At 39.6% G+C, this 19,658-nt stretch overlaps 2 protein-coding genes across 4 annotated transcripts in view; one reads left to right on the forward strand and one right to left on the reverse strand.

The window, feature by feature from the left end:
• LOC139762338 (peptide deformylase, mitochondrial-like) overlaps positions 1–19,658 on the forward strand; it is an 86,813-nt gene that overhangs the window by 30,233 nt on the left and 36,922 nt on the right. The window lies entirely within an intron of this gene.
• Positions 1–19,658, reverse strand: part of LOC139762337 (KICSTOR complex protein ITFG2-like) — a 31,545-nt gene that overhangs the window by 2,535 nt on the left and 9,352 nt on the right. Inside the window, exon 2 of one of the 2 annotated variants that reach the window (XM_071686999.1) lies at positions 6,098–6,176. In XM_071686999.1, coding sequence (XP_071543100.1) covers positions 6,098–6,176 — 79 coding nt within the window. Of the gene's footprint in view, positions 1–6,097; positions 6,177–12,936; positions 13,711–19,658 lie in introns of those variants that run through there. The other variant, XM_071686998.1, reaches the window with a different exon arrangement.

The raw sequence follows: 19,658 nt of genomic DNA on the forward strand, positions 1-19,658 counted from the left end.
CTTCTCAAATCTGGTATTGTTTGGAAAATTATATATTTCTCATCTATGAACGTCTTATGACAGCCTTTAAGAGAGCACTTGCTTAAGGAGGAATAAAACAATTTTGCCCCAACAAAACAGAGTATGTCCATAAAGATCCACTCTCTCCAACCATCATAATGTCTGACATTAGCAGATCCTTGTTTATAGAGCCCCAACAACTATACAGCAACTCACCCTGGTCTGTCAAATCTGACCTTGTGGTAATGTTGCACCTAGTTGCCAGCAATGCCCAAACCCCGCTCACAACTTCACAGTTGCAGTATTATACCCAATGCGTTATGGTACAGGAGTGCTGTGCCAAAGCTTTATATAATCAGTGAAGTGAGAAAGGAGAGCACAGCAGCAAGGGGTTACCTTTCACAGGCTATGTTGTCAAGTCTGACACCATGATGACCTCATTTGTGCACCTTTGCATGGATGGAACCAATTAGGCAGGGGCTACTTGAGTCTCCTAGGTATTTAAATTTTGTTTTGTCTGGTAATTATACACTTAATTATTGAACTTCTTATCACTGAGTTTTACTGATATCCCAGCAGCTTTGTTTTAATGTATGTTACATACAAAGGCTCTATTTTTATTTCATTCTTATCATGAACAAGTGTATTTTTACTCAATAATACTTGGCATATGAATATTTGATCGACTTTCTGCCCTGATGGAATCCTTGTGATCCCTTAAGAAACCTTAATAGAGCTTCTGGTTGTATACAGCATTCAGAATCCTAAAATGCATTGTTGGTCAAGTGTAGCAAGTCTTAGGATAAATTGCCCTGGAAGGAAATTTTCAATAAAGCTTTGGTCACATACAACAAGATTCCTGGCTTATATGTTGACTAAGAATTACAGATTCTTGCAGCAGATTCAGCATCATATTGTAAACAGAATTTTGGCTCTTGTTGTTGGCTTAATGCAACAGACCTTGGAAAAGGTGAAAGAGTACACTAACTTCCATTTATACTTAGCAGTACTTCAGGTTTATATTGCAGTTCTAGATGAAGTAAAATTTTAGCTTTCAGTGAGCTAGACTGCACTATAACCATGGAAAGGAAGGAGGCAAAACATTTTACAAGTTCTTGTGGTGTAGTGGTTAGCGTTCCTGAACATGATGCACTCATGGGTCACCCAGTTCTGAGTGCATAAGTTCGAATCCTGGTTGCAGCAGTTGGTCCACAGTCAACCTAGCCATTCATCCACCCCTAGGGGTTGGTCAATAAAATGGGTACCTGGCTTAGGCTAGGGTACATATATATATCCCTTGGGATAGGGGAGAAAGAATGCTTCCCACGCATTCCCTGCATGTCATAGAAGGCGACTAAAGGGGACGGAAGCGGGGGGGCTAGAAACCCTCCCCTCCTTGTATTTTAACTTTCCAAAAGGGGAAACAGAAGGAGTCATGCGGGGAGTGCTCATCTTCCTCGACGGCTCACATTGGGGTGTCTAAATGTGTGTGGATGTAACCAGGATAAGAAAAATGGAGAGTTATGTAATATGTTTGAGGAAAGGAACCTGGATGATTTGGCTCAGAGTGAAACGAAGCTCAAGGGTAAAGGGGAAGAGTGGTTTGGAAATGACTTGGGAGTAGGTTTGAATGGTGAGAGGACAAGAGCAAAGGGAGGAGCAGCACTACTCCTGAGGCAGGAGTTGTGGGAGTAGTGATAGAGTGTAAGAAAGTAAACTCTAGATTGATATGGGTAAAACTGAAAGTGGATGGAGAGAGATGGGTGATTATTGGCACCTAAGCACCTTCTCATGAGAAGAAAGATCATGAAGCAAGTGTTTTGGGAGCAGCTGAGTGAGTGTGTTAACAGCTTTGATAAATGAGACCAGGTTACAGTGATGGGTGATTTGAAAGCAAAGGTGAGTAATGTGGCAGTTGAGGGTATAATTGGTGTACATGGGGTGTTTAGGGTTGTAAATGGAAACGGTGAAGAGCTTGTAGATTTGTGTGCTGAAAAAGAACTGGTGATTGGGAATACCTGGTTTAAAAAGAGAGATATACACAATTATATGTATGTAAGTAGGGGAGATGGCCAGAGAGTGTTATTGGATTACATGTTAATTGATAGGCATGTGAAAGAGAGACTTTTGGATGTTAATGTGCTCAGGGGCAACTGGAGGGATGTCTGATCATGATCTTGTGGAGGTGAAGGTGAAGATTTGTAGAGGTTTTCAGAAAAGAAGAGAGAATGTTGAGGTGAAGAGAGTGGTGAGAGTAAGTGAGCTTGGAAAGGAGACTTCTGTGAGGAAGTACCAGGAGAGACTGAGTGCAGAACGGAAAAAGGTGAGAGTAAAGGACGTAAGGGGAGGTGGGGAGGAATGGGATGTATTTAGGGAAGCAGTGATGGCTTGCACAAAAGATGCATGTGGCATGAGAAAGGTGAGAGGTGGGCAGATCAGAAATGGTAGAGTGGTGGGATGCAGAAGTAAGATTATTAGTGAAAGAGAAGAGAGAGGCATTTGGACGATTTTTGCAAGGAAGTAATGTGAATGACTGGGAGATGCATAAAAGAAAGAGGCAGGAGGTCAAGAGAAAGGTGCAAGAGGAGAAAAATAGGGCAAATGAGAGTTGGGGTGAGAGAGTATCATTAAATCTTAGGAAGAATAAAAAGATGTTTTGGAAGGAGGTGAATAAAGTGTGTAAGACAAGAGAACAAATGGGAACATCGGTGAATGGGGCTAATGGGAGGTAATAACAACGAGTGGTGAAGGGAGAAGGAGATGGAGTGAGTATTTTGAAGGTTTGTTGAATGCGTCTGATGACAAGATTTGCAGATATAGGGTGTTTTGGTTGAGGTGGTGTGCAAAGTGAGAGGGTTAGGGAGAATGGTTTGGTAAACAGAGAAGAGGTAGTGAAAGCTTTGCAGAAGATGAAAGTCGGCAAGGCTTGTTTGGTATTGTTTGTATGGTATTGCAGTGGAATTGGTTAAAAAAGTGGGTGACTGTGTTGTTGACTGGTTGGTGAGGATATTTGGTGTGTGTATGGCTCATGGTGAGGTGCCCGAGGATTGGCGGAATGGATGCATAGTGCCATTGTACAATGGCAAAGGGGTTAAAGGTGAGTGTTCAAATTACAGAGGTATAATCTTGTTGAGTATTCCTGGGAAATTATATGGGAGGGTATTGATTGAGAGGGTGAAGGCATGTACAGAGCTTTAGATTGGGGAAGAGCAGTGTGGTTTCAGAAGTGGTAAAGGGTGTGTGGATCAGGTGTTTGCTTTGAAGAATGTATGTGAAAAATACTTAGAAAAACAAATGGATTTGCATGTAGCATTTATGGATCTGGAGAAGGCATATGATAGAGTTGATAGAGATGCTTTGTGAGAGGTATTAAGAATATATGGTGTGGGAGGTAAATTGCTAGAAGCAGTGAAAAGTTCTTATCGAGGATGCAAGACATGTGTACGAATAGGAAGAGGAAAGTGATTGGTTTCCAGTGGATGTAGGTTTGTGGCAGAGGTGTGTGATGTCTCCATGGTTGTTTGATTTGTTTGTGGATGGGGTTGTTAGGGAGGTGAATGCAAGAGTTTTGGAGAGAGGGGCAAGTATGCAGTCTGTTGTGGATGAGGGGGCTTGGGATATGAGTCAGTTGTTGTTCGCTGATGATACAGCGCTGGTGGCTGACTCAGGTGAGAATTTGCAAAAGCTGGTGACTGAGTTTGGGAAAGTGTTTGAAAGAAGAAAGCTGAGAGTAAATGTGAATAAGAGCAAGGTTATTAGGTTCTGTAGGGTTGAGGAATAAGTCAATTGGGAGGTAAGTTTGAATGGAGAAAAACTGGAGGAAGTGAAGTGTTATAGATATCTGGGAGTGGATTTGGCAGCGGATGGAACCCTGGAAGCGGAAGTGAGTCACAGGGTGGGGGAGGGGGTAAAGGTTCTGGGAGCATTGAAGAATGTGTGGAAGGCGAGAATGTTATCTCAGAGAGGAAAAATTGGATGTTTGAAGGAATAGTGCTTCCAACAATCTTTTATGGTTGCGAGGCGTGGGCTATAGATAGGGTTATGTGGAGGAGAGTGGATGTGTTGGAAATGAGATGTTTGAGGACAATATGTGGTGTGAGGGGGTTTGATCAAGTAAGTAATGAAAGGGTAAGAGAGGTGTTTAGTAAAAAAAGAGTGTGGTTGAGAAAGCATAAAAGGGTGTATTGAAATGGTTTGGTCACATGGAGAGAATGAGTGAGGAAAGATTGACAAAGAGGATATATGTGTCAGAGGTGGAGGGAATGAGGAGAAGCGGGAGACCAAATTGGAGTTGGAAATTGAGTGAAAAAGATTTTGAGCGATTGGGGCCTGAACATACAGAAGGGTGAAAGGCGTGCAAGGAATAGAGTAAATTGGAACGATGTGTTATACCAGGGTTGACATGCTGTCAATGGATTGAACCAGGGCATGTGAAGTGTCTGGGGTAAACCATGGAAAGTTTTGTGGGGCATAACGGCATAACTGGTAGCTTTCAGTGCTGGTTCTTAGCCTTTTGTGCCTCATCTTTGACAGGTCATTGGCAGAGGGTAACTCTAGCGCAGTATTTTCAGAGGCAGTGAGGCTCCAACATTGTTCAAGAACTAAAAAGTCACATGAGCACCTCAAGCATTTGTCAAAATATAAAAGGATTGGACAATGCCTCCCCCTTTAGATCCACCCCTAATGGTGTATCAGCGAGGTCACCACAAGGCAGGATGAGGCTTGGATACTCTCGTAAACCTGGAGTATCCCCTTGAGATCCTGAGACTTGACAACTTTCCCCAATTTTGAGCTTCGTTTTTACTTTTCACAATAGCAGCACCTCTTACATTATTGGTTACAATACTGCCTCAGCATAATATTCCTCTCATATGTAACTGACTTCACAGTCACTTAACTCCATGTCACTACTCAAGCAACAATAAATATGTTATATTACATCACACAATTAGAATACTCTGTCACCCAAAGCAGAAGGTTTGCATCCCCAGAGAAATCCACCATTACCTTCTTAATCCTGACCAAACAGTAATCCAACCTGGATCCTCCTATAACTGTAAGTGGCTAACTACTTCCAACTTATTAAGCTTCAAACATTGTAGGTAGAACATACAATGCACATAGTACATTTACTTAGCACACCACAGACTTCAACACATAGGCCATATATAAAGAAAACACCCAGCACCAGTTTTGGACAAGGAAAATAATCCCTTAGTATCTTCTACAAACAACCTCCTGCTCCACCCTAATCTATGCTTTAACAGCCTGGTCATCCAGCCTCTCAACTTCAAACAAAACAGAGGTGCAAACCATACAAAATGGAGCATGCAAAACAATCTCAGGCTGCATAGCCACCACTAACATTTTACACCTACACAAAGAAAAAATTTCTTCCAGTATAATCTCTCTTCAGTATGCTTAGAACTCCAATCTTTGCAATAACACTTGACCTCACGATAAACTAACAACCACTAAGTGGAAAAAGAACTTACCCTGCATCACATTTCAGCAACCTGTACTCACACATCCCTTTTCCTGCAACATCCATAAGTTACAAAACACACACTCACAGAAATGACTTGGTAAACACTAAACAACCTCTCTCCTAACCCAGTCTAAAACTTCTCACGATCATGCATACACCCAGCTGAAACAACAATTACTCTATATTCTTTTGTATGCACCACTTTTGAAAAAGGTATTTCGAATCACTGATCCTTTTTTAGCTCACAACTTGACAAACTGTTTCGCTTTTTTCACTTACCTCAGGTGTATATTTATAGATAAACACCTAAATGCCTTTAAGCTTATCTTGAAAATAAATTCAATTTTTCTCAAATAAAACTTTAATAAAGTTTGTGTTCCGAGGTAGTAAGGTAGCAATTAGACACAAGCTGCTAATCACAATTCAATTCTCCATCAAGACAATGAGAATTAAATACTGATTAGTGGCTCATGTCTCACTGATACCTTACTACTTATCTGTCAAAATAACAACATTGATTGTGTGTTTCTGTTTATTTTCTCTGAACCACCCAGGAATATCCCAAATCCCAGCAGAGTTGAGTTCAGTTATAAATGGGACAAAACTTACCTTTTGAATAATTCAGCATAAATTCCAATTCCTTCACAAAGAACTTGTACGCCTTCATCAATGAATAGGATACCCAGTTCTGTCAGTGAAGGAACAAGAGAATATAATGTAATTCTTAGCAAACTGGTTAATACTATATATAATATTATGCTCAAAAAGATATCTAATCTCAAGATCCCAAGAAAATTACTTTCAAAGCATTTATGACATGAATTTCGTTATGGCAAGATCTTAATAATTACTAACTTTGCCCACTATAAATAAACGAAATACAAAGCCATTTGAAAGCAGTAATGTATATATTCAAATAAGACATGCATAGATACAGTAACAAAAATGCAGCCAGCTGGCCCTTATTTTTCCTGAGAGTATTTATGTTTTCATATAAATGACAATCTTAACCCTGTGACTGTACAATTGAATTTCCTCTCTATGCTTGTATTTTGTTTTTCCTAAATGTATGCAAAATTCATATAACCTTAAAGAATGAGATATGAAATAAAACATATGTAATTTTTTATAAAATTCACCTATGAGGTATGAAATATAGATCAGGGCAACCTATATTTAATGATATCTTGCAGAAAGCATCAGTAAGTACCTGAATATAACTTAGAAGACCCAACATTTGATAACCCTGTTCATTCGTATGCTGATGATTCTACTTTGCATATTTCAGCTCCTTTTCCCTCCATTCTTCCCTTTCTTGTACTGAACATACATCCTCTCTCAATAGGGGAAGCACTAAACTAATTAAATTCAAGTGCTGTAATTCAATTTCTTCCTATATTTCTCATGCACCTTGGCATGAGAAGAAAGATCAGGAGAGGCAAGTGTTTTGGGAGCAGTTGAGTGAGTGTGTAGTAGTTTTGATGCACGAGATCGGTTATAGTGATGGGTGATTTGAATGCAAAGGTGAGTAATGTGGCAGTTGAGGGAATATTTGGTGTACATGGGGTGTTCAGTGTTGTAAATGGAAATGGTGAAGAGCATGTAGATTTATGTGTTGAAAAAGGACTGGTGATTGGGAATACCTGGTTTAAAAAGAGAGATATACATAAGTATACATATGTAAGATGGAGAGATGGCCACAGAACATTATTGGATTACGTGTTAATTGATAGGCGCGCAAAAGAGAGACTTTTGGATGTTAATGTGCTGAGAGGTGCAACTGGAGGGATGACTGATCATTATCTTGTGGAGGCAAAGGTGAAGATTTGTAGAGGTTTTCAGAAAAGAAGAGAGAATGTTGGGGTGAAGAGAGTGGTGAGAGTAAGTGAGCTTGGGAAGGAGACTTGTGTGAGGAAGTACCAGGAGAGACTGAGTACAGAATGGAAAAAGGTGAGAACAAGGGACGTAAGGGGAGTGGGGGAGGAATGGGATGTATTTAGGGAAGCAGTGATGGCTTGTGCAAAAGATGCTTGTGGCATGAGAAGCGTGGGAGGTGGGCAGATTAGAAAGGTTAGTGAGTGGTGGGATGAAGAAGTAAGATTATTAGTGAAAGAGAAGAGAGAGGCATTTGGATGATTTTTGCAGGGAAATAATGAAAAGGACTGGGAGATGTATAAAAGAAAGAGGCTGGAGGTCAAGAGAAAGGTGCAAGAGTTGAAAAAGAGGGCAAATGAGAGTTGGGGTGAGAGAATCATTAAATTCTAGGGAGAATAAAAAGATGTTTTGGAAGGAGGTAAATAAAGTGCGTAAGACAAGGGAACAAATGGGAACTTCAGTGAAAGGGGCTAATGGGGAGGTGATAACAAGTAATGGTGATGTGAGAAGGAGATGGAGTGAGTATTTTGAAGGTTTGTTGAATGTGTTTGATGATAAGAGTAAGGAGATGGAGTGAGTATTTTGAAGGTTTCTTGAACGTGTTTGATGATAGAGTGGCAGATACAGGGTGTCTTGGTCGAAGTGGTATGCAAAGTGAGAGGGTTAGGGAGAATGATTTGGTAAGCAGAGAAGAGGTAGTAAAAGCTTTGCGGAAGATGAAAGCCGGCAAGGCAGTGGGTTTGGATGGTATTGCAGTGGAATTTATTAAAAAAGGGGGTGACTGTATTGTTGACTGGTTGGTAAGGTTATTCAATGTATGTATGACTTATGGTGAGGTGCCTGAGGATTGGCGGAATGCTTGCATAGTGCCATTGTACAAAGGCAAAGGGGATAAGAGTGACTGCTCAAATTACAGAGGTATAAGTTTGCTGAGTATTCCTGGTAAATTATATGGGAGGGTATTGATTGAGAGGGTGAAGGCATGTACAGAGCATCAGATTGGGGAAGAGCAGTGTGGTTTCAGAAGTGGTAGAGGATGTGTGCATCAGGTGTTTGCTTTGAAGAATGTATGTGAAAAATACTTAGAAAAGCAAATGGATTTGTATGTAGCATTTATGGATCTGGAGAAGGCATATGATAGAGTTGATAGAGATGCTCTGTGGAAGATATTAAGAATACATGGTGTGGGAGGCAAGTTGTTAGAAGCAGTGAAAAGTTTTATCGAGGATGTAAGACATATGCATGTGTAGGAAGAGAGGAAAGTGATTGGTTCTCAGTGAATGTTGGCCTGTGGCAGGGGTGTGTGATGTCTCCATGGTTGTTTAATTTGTTTATGGATGGGATTGTTAGGGAGGTGAATGCAAGAATTTTGGAAAGAGGGGCAAGTATGCAGTCTATTGTGGATGAGAGAGCTTGGGAAGTGAGTCGGTTGTTGTTCGCTGATGATACAGCGCTGGTGGCTGATTCGTCTGAGAAACTGCAGAAGTTGATTATTGAGTTTGGTAAAATGAGTGAAAGAAGAAAGCTGAGAGTAAATGTGAATAAGAGGAAGGTTATTAGGTACAGTAGGGTTGAGGGACAAGTCAACTGGGAGGTAAGTTTGAATGGAGAAAAACTGGAGGAAGTGAAGTGTTTTAGATATGTGGGAGTGGATTTGGCAGCGGATGGAACCATGGAAGTGGAAGTGAATCATCAGTTGGGGGAGGAGGCGAAAGTTCTGGGAGTGTTGAAGAATGTGTGGAAGTCAAGAACATTATTTCGGAAAGCAAAAATGGGTATGTTTGAAGGAATAGTGGTTCCAACAATGTTTTATGGTTGCGAGGCGTGGGCAATAGATAGAGTTGTGCGGAGGAGGGTGGATGTGCTGGAAATGAGATGTTTGAGGACAGTATGTGGTGTGAGGTGGTTTGATCGAGTAAGTAATAATAGGGTAAGAGAGATTTGTGGTAATAAAAAGAGTGTGGTTGAGAGAGCAGAAGAGGGTGTTTTGAAATGGTTTGGTCACATGGAGAGAATGAGTGAGGAAAGATTGACCACGAGGATATATGTGTCAGAGGTGGAGGGTACGAGGAGAAGTGGGAGACCAAATTGGAGGTGGAAAGATGGAGTGAAAAAGATTTTGAGTGATCGGGGCTTGAACATGCAGGAGGGTGAAAGGCGTGCAAGGAATAGAGTGAATTGGAACGATGTGGTATACTGGGGTCAACATGCTATCAATGGATTGAACCAGGTCATGTGAAGCGTCTGGGGTAAACCATGGAAAGTTCTGTGGGGCCTGATGTGGAAAGGGAGCTGTGGTTTCAGTGCATTATACATGACAGCTAGAGACTGAGTGTGAACGAATGTGGCCTTTGTTGTCTTTTCCTAGCGCTACCTCGCGCACATGGGGGGGGAAGGGGTTGTTATTTCACATGTGGTGGGGTGGCGATGGGAATGAATAAAGGCAGACAGTATGAATTATGTACATGTGTATATATGTATATGTTTGTGTGTATATATATGTATATGTTGAGATGCATAGGTGTGTATATTTGCATGTGTGGACATGTATGTATATACATGTGTATGTGGGTGGGTTGGGCCATTCTTTTGTCTGTTTTCTTGCACTACCTCACTAACACGGGAGACAGCGACAAAGTAAAATAAATAAATAAATTTCTATATCATTCATTTCCCTCAGTTCATTTTCAAAAAGCCACAATTCGTCCCTGTAATAATACGAATATGTTGGACATAATCCTATCCTTCAATCCATCCTAGAAAACCACATATAATCAACATCACAAAGTTTGCTTCCCAAAAACTGGGCTTTTGTACATGTGCCTTGATTACATATCTTGTGAGCAGCTATTTCATACCTACAGGAGTTGTAGATGTCATAGTATGGAGTACTCCTCACACATCTGGGATAGCTCTTTTTCCACTTTTCCAGTAACCAGAGTGAAATCAAAAGCCTTCTGTCTCATTATTTCTACTGACACCATACATGACAATTTTAACCCTCTGACTTCACAATTAAATTTCATCTCCAAGCCTGTATTTTGTTTTTCCTATTTGTATGTAAAATATTTATAACCTTCAAGAATGAGATATTTATTATCAAATAAAGCATATGTAATTCTTTTTTATAAAATTCACCTCTGAGGTATGAAGTATATTATAGATCAGGGTAACCTATATTTAGGGATGTCCTGCAAAAAGCATCAGTAAGTACCTGAATATAACTTAGAAGACCCAACATTTGATAACCCTGTTCATTCTTATGCTGATGATTCTACTTTGCATATTTCAGCTCCTTTTCCCTCCCCTCTTCCTTCTAATACAAATTCCCTTTCTCGTACTGAACATACATCCTCTCTAAATAGAGGAAACACTAGTTAAATTCAAAAGTGCTGTAATTCAATTTCTTCCTATATTTCTATCTATCATTCATTTCCCTCAGTTCAATTTCAAAACGCCATAATTCGTCCCTGTAATAATACAAACGTGTCAGACACAATATCCTTCAACCCATCCCAGAAAACAAAAATATAATCATCACAAAGTTTGTTTTCCAAAAATTGGGTTTTTTGTACATAAGTGCCTTGATTATATATCTTGTGAGCAGCTATTTCTTACCTACAGGAGTTTTAGATGCCTTAGAATGGAGTACTCCTCACACATCTGAGAGAGCTCTTTTTCCACTTTTCCAGTAACCAGAGTGAAATTAAAAGACTTCTGTCTCATTATTTCTACTCACACCATATCTCTTTAACTATCTGTTTCTGTATGCAGTGATGTTTCTATCCTCCTATTTTTACTATACTAATTTTGCCTCTGTTGCATGAGCTATGTTTTCATGAGCTGTATGCATATGCTCCCACCCTTAAAGCTTACATGTGAGGCACACACCTGGCTGCTCCATTCTGCAGTTTCTATGTGGAGCACAGCCACTCAAAAATTAACCAGCATGATATCTACTTCTCTCAAACTGCTTTGGATTCTCTTCCTCCTTTTGTCTCGCCTTCCGTTCTACTTTGTCAGGTCTACAAACTCCTGCAGAGCCCTAATTAATACCTACTCCTTTTTTCTCTCACTTTATATCTTCCACCCATGACAGCCTCTGATTGGGGCATGTTTTGTCTGTACCATTTCAGTTAATCTACCTGGGATAGTATCAGAGTGGGCAGCAAAGATGGTAATAAGTGGCAGAGAAGCTGACGGTTGGAGCTGGGTGGCAGAGAAGCTGACGGTTGGAGCTGGCAGGGATGGTGAAAAAGGTGGTGGTAGGCATGGTGGTAGCAGAGGGAATGGCAGAGGTAGTGGTGATATCAAAGAGAATGATAAATGCAATGGTAATGTAGGGAAAGTGTGGTGGTGGCAAAGATGACAGAAGCACAAAAGAGGATGGCAGAAGTGGTGGTAATGATGGTGGTGACAAAAAAAGGGGATGCAGAAATTGTGGCAAGGATGCTGAAATAGGTGGTGGTAAAGAGGGTGGTTGCAGAAATGGCAGACTAGTGGCACAGATCGTACAAACAGTGGTAGTGGTGGGTGTAAAGTGGAGTGGCAGAAATGGGGGAAGATGTGGTGCTTGTATTCATGTTGTTCAGATTTTTACTTTTGTTTCAGCTTCCTGATTTTCTATTTACTTTTTAAGAGTAAATGTTTCATGTTTTGATGTTTGTCACCATTTATTGCAAAAAATTTTAGCAATAGCCATTTGTATGTTACTACACACTGTAAATGTCAGTTAGTGCTTTCAGTCTAGGATTTAACCCCCATGACTCCCTTAAGAATACTTGAAATAATTTAAATTATAATTCCTCATTATTAGTTTTTCTTTCATGCATTATTGTGTGTGTATGTGTGTGTGTGTGTATGCTAGTGTGATTATTTGTGAGTTAGAGAGAATTTTACTCGTGTATCCCTGTCTCTCAACCTTGTATACTGTATTATGTATTTACTCCCATGTATGAACACACACACACACAGACACACCTTGCATATGCCAGGTACCCATTTTATCAACCAGCCCCTTGGGCAGGATGAACAGCTGGGTGAGCTGTGGGCTGCTGTGACCAGGATTTTAACATATGCAGGTTTGATTCCCAGAAGCCTGTGCATGCATGACAGTCAGTAATGCTGTTATAACATGGAGGTCTCTGTATTTGTGTGTAATTACATATTTCTAATTACTTAACTGTACCTTGTCAGGAAAGAGTTTTACGTTCAAGAGGACCCTATCTCTTGAAAATTATATTCTGTTATAGTCTCTTAAATCTATGTAGGCTCTTTGCATTAACCATGTCTTCAGTCATTTTGTTCCATTCATTTAGTACCTTCATACTAATAAAGTACTTTTTTACATCTTTTGTTAACAAGTTTTCTGCTTAATTGCAGGTTATGTCCACTGGTTGTACTATCCCTACCTCTTTCTCCCTCATCAATCTGGCTAAAAAATCTTATGGGTTGTGTGTGTACATATGTGTAATTGCAATATATTCAATGCCACATTTATGCATTCTAATAACGGGTAGTCCTGCAAGTATAATAATGCACTGTGTTTTCACAGGTTTAAAAATACAAGATCATAATTTCAAAGTATAATTTATTAAAACTGCTCATATACTACTACTATATACATAAAAAAATTCATACATTTCAATAATCTCCTACACAATTTCGTAGGATACAGTCCCATCAATTATAAAAGTTATAGTGTTCATATGGTTTAACTAACCTCATCAGTTTAGTAAAGGAAAAAAAATGTGATTGTGTTTTCGCAACAGAAAAAACTGAAAGTTTTTGGTCAGGACTAGTAATATAAATAACACATCTATCCATGCAAATCTTATGGCACAATCTTTTTTTGTATTTACAAACAATTTGAGTTACACCGCTGACTTCACAATCCACAGCAGAATGTGGTTATTTTTTCCCTAAAAATATGAACATACCTGTATCAATTCAGAATTTCTGGATCCCATTAAGATCAATCTTTTAAATACATTCAGTTATACATCACACAAAATTTTATGCTATGATTTACAATATTTTTCAGTAATGTATTATGTTTCATCTTCAGGGTGGACTTATTTTTCACTAATGGCTAAACTGGGCTTATTGCACATCATAACATAAAACACATCAATTATAACTTAAAATTTTCCATATAACAAAAAATGATTTAGTTCTTTGAGCAATGTTGTATCATTAGCATTAATTCCAAGCTTTTCTAACATCTGCTGATACTTTGGTTCCTTCTGTAACACTTGCGTGATGGTTTTGGTGACAATGTGAGGCATGGTGATATCATAATACAGATAGATGTGGTTGTTGAAGGTAGCATACACTAGACAAGGTACCTGAAATTTAGAAAACAATGACAATAAAAGTGAATGTTCCTATAGCTACTGTTGTATATATATATATTTTTTTTTTCTTTTTTTTGAGGAGTTGTTACATCCTAACTGAGTTTCATTAAGCCTAACTTTAAAAGATAATGAAGGATTTACTAGACATAAATATTGATACTTTTAAGGGATTATCTAAGCCCTTCAGCCTAGTCAGGAACAAAGCCCCGATGGAATTAGTGTGTGATCACAGCACTACAACGAATATATTCTGGCTGCAGAAAAACACTTTGTTGAGTTGATGAAGAAAACTTTGAATATCACTATCCTAGATATTCTTAAATCCTTTTACAGGACAATCCATGTTTCTGATATTTGCAATTAGTGTGTTTAACAACCTTATCTACTTACTTATATCTCTGATGCCCATTCCCTCTAGGAACTTCCATCAAGAGTTTCCACTCATCCCTGCCTTACATGCCTCCTTTGCATACATCATTCCACACATTCTTCCACTGTATTTCCCCATGTAACAGGTGGTCTTCCTCTCGCACCTACCCCTTTAATCATACTATCTCACAGGTGGTCTTCCTCTTGCACCTACCCCTTTAATCATACTATCATACACTCATGTTGTAAACTCCCCATCTTGCATATCTTTCCACAAGCCCACACTACCTCAAAGTATTATGTTTAACCCACTCTACCTCCCCCTTTGTATTCGATGCTAAACCAAATTTCTCATACACCCACTCGTTTCTTCCTTCCTTCCACATGCTCCTTTCAAGTAGCTCACTTCCAAAGCCTGGATTCTTGACCTCTGTGACTCTTTCCATGTTCATGTTTCAGCTGCATAGGTCAGGGTTGGGAGGACTGTGCTGTCCCTCAGTCCTTTCTTCACCTCCATACATATAACTCTACCTTTCATTATTCTATTGAGGGACCCAATGACTCTCCTACCCTGTACTGCTCTCTCCCTTATCTTTCCCTCCATATCATCAAACTTACCCAAGATAGCTCCTTTTTTCCCATACTTGATCATTTCCCGCATTAGCGAGGTAGCGCCAGAACTGACGAAGAAAGGCCACATCCGCTTACATCTGTTCTCTAGCTGTCATGTGTAATGCACCATAACCATAACTCACTATCCATTACCAGACCTCACAGAACTTTAAATGGATTACCCTAGATATTTCAAATGCTCTAGTTCAGCCCACTGATTGCATGTTGACCTCTATACCATATCGGTACAATTCACTCGGTTACATGCACGCCTTTCATCCTGCTGCATGTTGTGGCCCCAACTGTTCAAAATCTTTTTCACTCCATCCTTTCACCTCCAATATGGTCAATCTGTTCACCTTGTTCCCTACACTTCATACACACATACCCTCTTTGTTAACCTTTCCTCATTCACTTTCTCCATATTTGCAAACCATTTCAGCACACCCTCTTATGCTTTCTTGACCGCACTCTTTGTATCACCACATATTTCTCTTACTCTTTTGTTATTCATTCGATCAAACCACCTCATACCACAAACTGTCCTCAAACACTTAATTTCCAACACACCCATCCTCCTCCACACAACCTTATCAATAGCCCAAGCCTCGCATGCATATAATATTGTTGGGAATCCTATTTCTTCAAACATAACTATTTTTGCCCTCCAAGAAAATGTTATCTCTTTCCACACATTCTTCAGCATTTCCAGGACCTTTGCTTCCTACCCCATCCTATGACCCACTTCCATGATTCTATTTGTGGCCATGTCCACTCCCAGATATCTAAAACACTTCATTTCCTCCAATTTTCCCCATTCAAACTCACATCCCAACTAACCTGTCCCTCAAACCTGCTAAAGCCAATAGCCTTGCTTTTATTCACATTCACTCTCAACTTTCTCCTTTCACACTTTCCCAAATTTAGTCACCATCTTCTGCAGTTTCTTACTCAGAAATGCCACTAGTGCTCTATCATCAGCAAACAACAACTGACTCACTTCCCAGGCCCTCTCATATGCCACAGACTGCATACTTGCTCCTCATTCCAAGACTCTCACATTTACCTCCCTCACCACCCCATCCATAAACAAACTGAACAACCATGGTGACATCACAAACCCCCTGCCACAGACCAACCTTCACTTGGTACCATTCACTCTCCTCCATTCCTACTCATACACAAGCTTTATACCCTTGTTAAAAACTTCTCACTGCTTCTAGCAGCTTTCCTCCTATACCACATATTCCCAAGATCTTCCACAAAGCATCTCTATTAACCCTATCATATACTTTCTCCAAATCCATAAATATCACGTACAAATCCATGTTTTTCTAAGAACTTCTTCCACACACTCTTTAAAGCAAACACCTGACCTACACATCCTCCACCACTTCTGTAACCACAGTGCTGCTCCCTAATCTGATGCTCTATACATGGCTTCACCCTCTCAATCAATACCCTCCCATACATCTTGCCTTTGTCCTCCTTGTCTTTAAACATCACTACACATGCATTCCGCCAATCCTCTGGCACTTCACCATGATCTGTATATACATTGAAAATCCTCACGAACCAATCAACAACACAATCACCCCCTTTTCTTAATAAATTCAACTGTAATACCAACTACTCCAACCACATTGCCACATGTCTTTTCACACAAGGCTTTCACCACCCCTTCTCTCTTCACCAAACCACACTCCACGAGTCTCTCACTTTGCATACCACCCCAACCAAACCACCTTACACCTGCCACTCTATCATCAACAAATTTAGTAATTCTTCAAAACACTCATGCCACCTCCTCCTCCTCACTTTATCACTTCCCCATTTGCCCCCTTCACTGATGTTCATGTTTGTTCTCTTGTCTTTTGCACATTATTTACCTCCTTTCAAAACATCTTACTCTTCCAAAATTTTACTGATAATCCCTCACCCCAACTTTTATTTGCCCTTTTTTTTTTTAAATCTCTGCACTTTCCTCTCAACTTCCTGCTGCTCTCTTATATATCCCCCCATCATTTGCATGCCTTCCCTCTAAGTACTGCCCAAACACCTCTCTTTTCTCTTTCAACAGCAACTTTACTTCTTCACCCCACCATTCACTACCTTGCCTAATATGCCTAGATAGCTCCTAAATGCTTAAAGTCTTCCAGACTTTCTTCTCCATATCTTTAACACTGTTTAGTACACTTTCTTCTTTCACTTTAAAGGGCTTTACAAAGTCCATGCTTTCACTCTGTTTCCTTTCAAATGCCATTACTTTACTTGGATTTACCTTGAATCTCCTGTGCTTACATCATATAACACACTTATAACTTTCTACAACTCCTCTTCACTCTTAGAAAACAACTTCGTATCATCCACAAATAGCCTTGTCACATGCCAATATACCACACCACCACACTCCATCTCCACAACCCTTTTCCCCAGTTTTGCTTTCAACTCTCTTATCACATCATCTTTATATATATGTTAAAAAACCATGATGGCATCACACACCCAAGTGTATGCTGAAACTTTCATTAAATTCTCCATACATTCTTACATATGCATTAGCTCCTCTACTGAAGGCTTTCACACCACCTAATAGTTGTCCCCCTACCCAGCATATATCCTTAACACATCCCTTAATGCATTTTATTTGAATCTGTCATGTGCTTTCTCCAGATGCATAAAAGTTGCATATAGCTTCATACCCTTTCCTTGATACTTTTCCACACTAATTTTCACCACAAAAATCTTATGCACACATCCTCTACCTTTCCTAAAACCAACCTTGCTCCTCAATTATTCCAATTCAGTCACTTTCATCACTCTATCAATCAACATATCAATCAATACTCTTGCATATACTTCTCCAGGTATATTTAACAGACTTATTCCTGATAATTGCTACTGAAATCCTCAGCAACTTTCTCCTTGAATAATGGAACAATATTAGCGTTCATCCAATCCACAGGCACAACCTTCTGTTTCCATGCTAAATCACATGTCAAATGCATCCACTTTGTCATACTTTCTCCATATTTCAAAATTTCAGCCATAATCCCATCCACTCAAGGTGTCTTTCCTACCTTCAACTTCATTATTGCCCTTTTCACCTACCCTCTTGCTATAAGACCCTGCACTTGTATCCTTTTTCTTCCATCCTCCATACCTATGTATAAAACAACTGCTGCCTTACTTTCTCCCACATTCATCAGTTCTCCAAAACATTCTTTCCCTCTTCCTTTCACTTACTGCTTTTGATTAAGTAACTTCCCTTCCATACTTTTCACATTAACATTTCCACTTTAATATCCACCTCTTTCCTTTTTCAGTACAATTTCTTATTTTCCCTAAACTTTTCACTCAACCCTCAACAAAATCTTCATCTGCTTTTTCCCTGCTTTCTCCTGTTTTACAATACTTAATGCACTCTTACTTTTCTTTAGTTACAGCCTATTAGTGCTGTATGGAGAGTGGTTCTAAATTTCAGAGGGACCCAATTTTTTAACTTTCCCTACTATCATACAGAACAACTTTTTAAATTTCTGTACACTATCAGCATGAAAAATTTTATCACTTAGCTTATTCCAATGATCTATTGCTGATATCACTAAAATCTTGTTTACATCTTTTCTACTAAGTTTCATGCTTAATTTTACGTTATGACCTCTGGTTGCTTTATCTATGTATCAAGCAAATAACTGTTCACTGTCAGACAGTGAGGCTGGTTTAGGAACCAGAGGTTTCTGATTTCCACAGTCAGCAAATCTATAGCCTTTAGCCTCTCTGTGTAATGCAGCTCTCTTATTCAGGTACCATCTCTGATGCAATCCCTTGAACCTCTGTTATTTTTTTGTGCTTTATGTACAGTGCTAAACATGAAAAACAGATGCTTAACTGGGTCTATGCTATGAATAACTTGCTGAACATATCCTGACCCATGTACTTACAAGTAATTTCAATATTTGCCATAAAACAGTATGTCTCTTTCAAAAACCTCCTAAAACATCATTCTGGCAACACATCAGTCCCAATGCTGACTTTCGAGCTATTGAGGTCCTCTTTGTAACTTGATGTAATCTTCCTCACTTTTCAATTCCCTCATGACCTTTGCATCAACTGCAAATAGGAGTCCATACCTTCAGGTAAATCACTTACCCAAGAAGATGGACCCCATAGGAGAACCCTGGAAAACTCTACTGTTCACCTCAGTCCATTTGGAGAAGGCTTCTCTCCCATGCATTCTGTGTTCCCTTCCACAACAATAATCTATCCGATGAAAGGGTATCCCCTTATTCTTGCCTGGTGATCCAGCTTCTCAGTCTCCCAAGCAGAAGAGTGAAAAATGCTTTCTGGAAGTTTGGATACAAACAGTCCATCCTGTCTTCCCTTCTGTTTAAGACATAACTCACTCTCTCATAGCAATGTAAGATTTGTTACACATGACCACCTTTCCCTACAATTATGCTGTCTCTGACAAAGGTGATTTCTCCCTAGTAGAAAGTCATCCAATTGGTTTTTAACTATCCAGAAACCTACAGACGATGTTCATCTGTTAGACCAGTCTGTAGTTCAGTGACTATTCCCAGCCACCGTTTTCATAGAAGGTATGAAATTTGCCCTTATCCATTCCTTTGGTACTTTACCTTCTCCAGCCACTCTTGAGAAGCATTGCAAGAGGTTCGTCTAGTGCATCTGCACACATCAGCACTAATGGTGAAATTTCATCAAGATCAAAAGCCTTGTATGGGCCAAAAACTTTAGCATTCTCTTAAATGTCTTTTCTATATATAAGTTTTCTACAACCTTCTCTTCATTCCTTCTCACTGGCATTGAGGCTACACTGTCTTCCACTAAGATAACACTTCTAAACTTGTTATTCAGTTCCTCACATTCTTACATCATCTACAATTCTTTCCTCTGAATCCCCTACAGCCTGATTAGGTCCTCTTTAACTGACAATT

The sequence above is a fragment of the Panulirus ornatus genome, chromosome 43 (genome assembly GCF_036320965.1).
Source record: "Panulirus ornatus isolate Po-2019 chromosome 43, ASM3632096v1, whole genome shotgun sequence".
Classification (NCBI taxonomy): Eukaryota; Metazoa; Arthropoda; class Malacostraca; order Decapoda; family Palinuridae; genus Panulirus; species Panulirus ornatus.